The sequence below is a fragment of the Chrysochloris asiatica genome, unplaced genomic scaffold (assembly GCF_000296735.1).
Source record: "Chrysochloris asiatica unplaced genomic scaffold, ChrAsi1.0 scaffold00097, whole genome shotgun sequence".
In the NCBI taxonomy this organism is placed as follows: domain Eukaryota; kingdom Metazoa; phylum Chordata; class Mammalia; order Afrosoricida; family Chrysochloridae; genus Chrysochloris; species Chrysochloris asiatica.
In genome coordinates, this window is record NW_006408615.1 from 9,920,016 (window position 1) to 9,927,071 (window position 7,056).

At 54.7% G+C, this 7,056-nt stretch overlaps 1 protein-coding gene and 1 pseudogene across 2 annotated transcripts; both read right to left on the reverse strand.

Moving 5' to 3' along the window:
* Positions 1 to 200: 200 nt before the first annotated feature.
* LOC102821695 (cytochrome P450 2D17-like) lies at positions 201 to 4,191 on the reverse strand. Of its 2 annotated transcripts, XM_006866855.1 has the most exons (9): positions 4,003 to 4,191; positions 2,889 to 3,060; positions 2,383 to 2,535; positions 2,133 to 2,293; positions 1,741 to 1,917; positions 1,441 to 1,582; positions 1,023 to 1,210; positions 477 to 618; positions 201 to 379 (listed from the first exon to the last, which is right to left on the reverse strand). In XM_006866855.1, exons 1-9 carry the CDS (start codon positions 4,189 to 4,191, stop codon positions 201 to 203), a joined length of 1,503 nt encoding a protein of 500 aa, XP_006866917.1. The 2 variants fall into 2 exon arrangements, with proteins under 2 accessions (XP_006866917.1, XP_006866918.1); XM_006866856.1 differs by lacking the exon at positions 2,383 to 2,535.
* Positions 4,192 to 4,255: 64 nt separating this feature from the next.
* The window catches only part of LOC102819032, a 4,212-nt pseudogene continuing 1,411 nt past the window's right edge, over positions 4,256 to 7,056 (reverse strand).

Consider the following 7,056-nt stretch of genomic DNA (forward strand, 5'->3'; position numbering starts at 1 on the left):
TAGGTGGCAGGGCAGGGTGCTAGCTTCAGTGCCTCAGTGTCGCCATCTTACCAATGATCTGAAAGACTGGTCCAGGCTCCTGAGGCCCAATCATATTCAGGAGTCGGCCAGGTGGTGGCAACCAGATGCCAAGTGTTATCTCCCGACTGGTTTATTGTCGGTCAGGATAAAGCGAGGGAACTGGTTAGGGATTGAGGCCTCTAGCGGGGCACAGCACACAGCTGGTAGGGGGCAGGGGTCACCAGGAAGGCATAGAGGCCATGGTCACTGGGCCTGGGCTGTCCAGTGGGCACAGAGAAGCTGAATCGCTGCAGGAGGCAGGTGAAGAAGAGGAAGAGCTCCATGCGTGCCAGTGGCTCCCCGAGGCATGAGCGACGGCCTGTGGGTAGGCATGGAGCTCAGCTAGCCGGTGAGGGCTGAATCCCACATCCAATTCCCCCAGGAGAGGGGAGGGAGCCAGGTACCCCCCCAGGCACCTGCTGAGAAAGGCATGAAGGCCTCCTGCTTCACGAAGTGGCCCTGGGCGTCCAGGAAGTGTTGCGGGTGGAAGCAGAAGGGCTTCTCCCAGACAGCCTCATCCTTCAGCACCGATGACAGGTTGAGGAAGAGCATGGTCCCCTGCTCAGGAGAGCCTGGTGTGAGTGGGGTCCTGGGCGGGGGACACTGTGACCCTGCTCACCACTACATACATAGACACACCATCTGCCTGGCACACCCTGGAGTCATTAGAGAAAATCTCAGCCCACGAATCTCCTTGGGGCCCTGTCTGTCCCCAAGGCAGGGTAAGGTGCTATCTGTCCCATGGATACCATCACTGCCACCTGGCTCCTGGCACACACTGTGGCATCTTTGGCTATCTTCCATCTGTCTGGGTTTCTGGATGGGGCTCCACCCTACCTCTGCTGTGCACCCCACATTGGTGACTGGTGATGTATGGACAGACAGACTGGTCTTGCTTCCTCCTGGCTAAGGCCATGCCGGGATTATGGGCAGACAGGTGGTTGGTGGGGCTGCAGCCATACCTTGGGGATGAGGAAGCCCTGCACCTCAGTGTCACGGGAAGTCATGTGAGGAACACCCAATGGCACTATGTCCGCAAAGCGCTGCACCTCGTGGACCACGGCTGTGGTGAAGGGCATGCGGGCCTGGTCAGCCATCTCAGGTCTCCGTTCCTGCCCTAGCACCTCGTCGATTTCCTGCTGGACACGCCCTGCACAGACAAAAGTGCCCCCAATATGCCACAACCCAGTAGGCAGCACCCCCGACCATCCTCTGCCCCAAAAGAAAATTCTTTGTAGGGACCACAGTGTGCCACAAAGTGCTCTCATGACCATACGACTAGCTGCCAGGCCTCTCTTCTGCTTGGGATGCTGTTGTGGAAACAAACTTGTGGGATCATGTTTCTCCCCTCAGCTACCCGCCAGGCCCAAGGTTCCTCACGCTGCACTTCCGGGTGCAGGATCATGAGCAGGAGAGCCCAGGTCAGTGTGGTGGACGTGGTCACCATCCCTGCAGAGAAGAGGTCAGCCACCACCAGACGCAGGTTCTCATAATTGAAGCTGCTCTCGGGCTTCACCTTAGCCTGAGACAGGCAGAGAACATTAGAGCAGGGATATAGGAGAAGCCCCAAACCACATCCCCAAATCTCTACACCCCCTGCTCCTGTCAGCCCCGCGGTGGTTGCTGGGAGATGCGCAGGTCCACTGCACACCGTACCCTGTCCCAGGAAGCCACTCTCACCTTCTCCACCTCATCCAGGAAGGCATCGGTCAGATCACGCGGTGGCTGGGCCGGGTCCCGGCTCTCCCGGTGCTCAGTGACCAGCTCATCCAGCGTGGCCATGAAGGCCCTCTGTCCCGAGAAGACCTTGCTGGCCAGTCCCGGGATGTTCAGAAGCACAGGAATCGCATTCAGCACCTGTGCGGACACACCAGGAGCTCGGGGTCCAGCCTGTGCTCAGGGAGCCCCAGTCAAAGTGCCCAGCACCTCTAGGGAACACGAGTCTGCAGTCCACCCGTGGAACGTCCTTTCTCCAAAGCCCCTAATACAAACCTGCCCTTCCCTGGGAAGCCTGTTCACTTAAGCAGGGAGGGAAGCTCTCACCCCTCCCTGTCCTCTCATGCCCCATGAACCTCGGGAACTAAGCCCGTGTCTTCCTTCAGTGAGATCTGGATCAGCTCCAAAAGTTTGAGAAGGATCGGGTCATCATACTCGAAGCGGCGCCCATGGGTCAGGGAGGCGATGACATTGCTCACCGCTTTGTTCAGGAGGTTTTGGGGGTTAAAGGGGCGTCCTGGTAGGAGGGTGAGGTGTCACAGGTGCCGCTCGGCCCCACCCCGCCCCGCCCTGCCCCGCCCTGCGCCCCTAGGCCCCGATTCTCACCTGCCTGGGCTTCGAAGGCAGCACAGAGGCAGGCGGCCTCCTGGGTCACCCACTGCTCCAGAGATTTCTTGCCCAGACCGAAGTTGCGCAATGTGGACACGGAGAAGCGCCGCTGCTCGCGCCATGCGTGGCCATAGCGTGCCAGGATCACGCCTGGGGGTGCGCGGGACGGTAGCCTTGGCCAGCACATCTAGGTCCTCCAAGGCCCCATTCCAGGTAGGCTCCGCCCCCTCAGGCTACCCTGGTAGAAGCCCCGCCTCACCCACGCCCTGCCCAAAACAGGCTCCGCCCCGACAGGCTCTGCCCAGATTCACTGCACCCCAGCCCTGAAAAAACCCGCCCAGACACCAGCCGGCGATTCTTCCTGCCTTGCTGCACCGCTGCGTGGCACCGAACTTGCACTTGTTTGTCCACAGCTGTGCTTGGGACTCTTCAGCCCGCTCTGCCCTCCTGTAGGCACTTGGTGCCTGGGGCGAGCCCTGCCCTCTCACTGGGGCGTGACTTGCCTTGGGCTCCTGGCCCAAAGCCCAGGTGCTTGTAGATAGCCATGGGCGGTCTGTCGGACGTGTCCTCGCCGCGGAGCACCAGCGCCTCCCGCACGGCCTCCAGCCCATTGAGCACGACCACTGGCGTCCAGGCCAGCTGTAGACTGAACACGTCCCCGAAGCGGCGCCGCAGCTGCAGACGGAGGGCAGGGGGTTGTCAAGTCGCTTGCCTGCACGGTGGCGGGAAACGTTCTCTGAGTGCAAACTTGGTGGAACCACTGGGTTACCAGCAGCGGGTGAAGGATAGAGAGGAACTAAGGAACGTGACAGCGGGTTAACACCCTCTATAGGTGGAGGAATTACTCGGATCCGACCGCCCACTTATGATTTTGTAATCAGTCATGTGGTTCATGAAACGTCTCATTTTACAAATCAGAAAACACATGTGAACAGTAGGCTCAAAGCACAGGGAAAAGTTGGATCCGAGTTAGTGCCCACCCTCGCCAGACCAGTCTTACAGCGGGGTCACTACCCAGCCCCCACCTCATTCCTGAGTTCATCAGATTTAGGGTTTGCATAATTTGTGTCATCTATTGGATGGAAGGAGGCCTGGTGTGGTGCTGTAGGACAAGAACTGGACCTAAAGGTCAGTTGAAACCACAGGTTTGGCAACTCAGACTCACCAGTTGTATATGAGTCAGAAACCAACTCTAAGGGCACTTAACAACAACAATGGGATGCCAAGGACTCATGGTGTGACACTGTAGAATAAGCATTGGCTACTCAGTTGGTTTGAACCACAAGCTTGTCAGTTTAAACTCACCAACTACCGCTCAGAACCCTTATACAGGGTCACTATAAGTTGGAGCTAACTGCATGGCAGTTCACAACAACAACAACAATGGAAGGAAAACCTGCTCCACAGTCTCACGCCGCCTCCTGGCCTTCAACCCTCTGCAACCCACGCCCCAATTTTTGTTCTATGAAAATCTAAACCAACACTAAACTACCCCCCCAGGACACCTGCCTAACCTGCTTGTGTGTTGGACCAGCTCCTCATTTATCTTCCCCCAACACCCACTGTCAGGTGCTGAGGGGTGTTCAGGCCACTGGTGACCCACCCCACCTGTCTCACCTGGTTTATGCTGTGTGGCGTGTCCTGGAAATCCAGCTGTAGCAGATTGCCCAGTCCAGGCAGAGGCACAGGGCCTGGAGGGTAGCGGGCAGCCCAGCGAACTCGCCGGTGCATCAGATCCACCAGGAGCAGGAAGATGGCCAAGGCCACAGCCAAGGTGGTCAGGGCCTCCCCAGTCAGCAGCCCCATGGTGCCTCACTGCCTGCAGGGCTCCACTGCTGGGCTGAGTGGTAGCGGAATCCAGCTTGTAGGATCAGACCTGAGGCACACCACATGCAAATGGCTCTTCCAGCCTGCCTGGAATTATATAAAGGGTCAATGACTGGCCTTTGCCCTCCACTCTTAGCAAACTGCTGTGGATCAATGTCTGCACTGATGAAGCTGCGAGGGAGGAGCCTGTCCAATTGCGGGTGGGAGGAGACTCAAGAACTGGGCTCTGCCTCCCTGGCACTAACTTCCCAGCACTGCAGGATGCTGCAGGCACCTGGGCTGTGAGGAAATTGAAGAGGCACCTTCTCATCCCTCCTCTTCCATGTGACTCTCCACCCTCTGATGTCTACAATCTGATCCCCAGGGCAGATTCTCACCCTTTCCATCCCTCATCTGTCATGTCTAGAGTGGTCCTTAGGGTGGTCTCTATCATATACATGGGATTCTAGGCAGATAGTGATTACCTGTCATTTGTGTGGGATAATAGGTAGATCGTGATCAGAGAGGTTTAAGTGTGAAGAGTAAATGATGTTCTCAGTGATGGATCCCACCTCTTCACACTGTCTCTTGTAGCAGATAGGCACTCAGACACACTTTCCTAAAGTCATAGCTACTTACCCACCACCTCACTCACACAGAAACACACACACACACACACACACTCACACTTACCATTCACACCCTTCAGAAAGCTCACCACGCAGATGCATATGAACACGACTCCCATGACAACAGAAACTCATGCAGACACACAGCCCCAGCCCCAAGTCCCCTGGCTCCCAGCAATGCCTGAGGTTGCCTGGACTTGCCCTCCACTGCCTCCAGCCTGCTCTAAGCAACACTGAGGCCCTCAACTCCTGCCTGAGAGAAATTCAAGTCTGCTAGCAAAGGCAGAAGGACTGTTCTCAGAGTTCCCCAATGACCCTGCCTAATAGTCCTCCCCCAACCTTGTTACCTCAGCCTCCATTTCTTTCAGAGAAATGTTCTCATCTCACTGTTTTCTGGTTTCCATCCTTTCTGATGGAAATCAGCTGTGAATTTTGTTAAGGCTCCTTTGTTTTTGATGATTCTGATACTCTTTTCATTAATCAATTTATTTTCTTTCTATTCCTCAGATAAAATAATCTCAAGCAGCCGATCTCTGGGTTCTTTTCAGGGTTTATGTCTTCTCCGGAGTCCCTGCAGTGAGTTTTTCAATTCACTTATTGGACTTTTCATCCCAAACTCCAAAATTCTTTTTATACTTCGCCCTCTCATTTGATATTCTCTATTTGGTGAGATATTTCATACTTTGTTTACTTCTTCATATGTAACTTCCTTTAACTCTTTGACTATGTTTATATTGTTGTTGTTGTTGTTAGGTGCCATTGAGTCGGTACTGACTCATAGAGACCCCATGCACAGCAGAACGAAACACTGCCCGATCCTGGGCCAACCTCACTACCGTTGCCACGCTTGAGTCCATCGATGCTGCCTCTTTTCCAATCCATCTCGATGGGGATCTCCCTCTTTTTCTCTGACTCTCCACCTTACCAAACATGATATCCTATTAGTTTGTTTTAAATCCTTTGTGTTGCAAATCCAGTATCTGGGACCATTCCTATGGATTCCTTTCCCCAGACACATGGGCTATTCTTTTTTTATATATGTGTGTGAATTATGTGGTAGTTTACACGGGAGAACATTACTTTTACGTTCATCCTATTGTGTATCATTTCATTGCCATGGTTACTATTCCCTCCATCCATCATCAGACAACCCTACAAGCCTGCTGCCTGGTGGTCAGCACATAGCCCCTCTCCCTCGCTGGGTCTAAAGTTCCCAGCTGCTCCATCTCTCCATGTCATCGTCTCTGCCTCCATCTCTGGCGTCACTGCTTCTCTGGGTAGGGTCCCGATCTCGGTTCTACTCCCTTGATGGTCCCAGGGACCTCCGCTCCTAGACTGCAAAATCAATCATTTCCCTCCTTGCTACAAAATGTCTATCTTTACATTTCCAATCCTCACAATCAGTCCTGATAACAATTATTCACTATTGTATCACAAGAGACCTATCTGCATTTCCTTTCATCAGCCCCACCAAGACAGATTGGATACTACTCAGTGGAGATTCTACCTTCCTCCATGCCCTCTGGATCTAGGCTCCCACATCCAATTCCCCCAGGAGAGGGGAGGGAGCCAGGTACCCCCCAGGCACCTGCTGAGAAAGGCATGAAGGCCTCCTGCTTCACGAAGTGGCCCTGGGCGTCCAGGAAGTGTTCCGGGTGGAAGCAGAAGGGCTTCTCCCAGACAGCCTCATCCTTCAGCACCGATGACAGGTTGAGGAAGAGCATGGTTCCCTGCTCAGGGGATGCCTGGAGTGGGTGGGGTCCTTGGCAGGGGACACTGTGACCCTGGTCACCAGTATACACACGCAGGCATGCACCATCTGCCTGGCACATCCTGGAGTCATTTGAGGAAAGCTCAGCCCAAGAAGCTCCTCCTGGTCCCCAAGGCAGGGCCGGGTGATGCCTCTCCCATGGATGCATGCCATCACTGCCACCTGGCTCCTCACACACACTGTAGCATCTTTGGTTTATCTTCCACCAGACTAGGTCTCTGGATGGGACCCCACTCTGCCTGTGCTTTGTACCCCTTTACACAGTGTGCCAGGCACACTGATATCTGGCAATGAATGGATGGACAGTCTGGTACCAATCTTGGCTTCACTTGGCTAAGGCCATGCTGGGGTTACAAGCCTGTGGTATAGGGGCTGCAGCCATACCTTGGGGATGAGGAAGCCTTGCACCTCAGTGTCACGGGAAGTCATGTGAGGAATACCCAATGGCACTATGTCCGCAAAGCG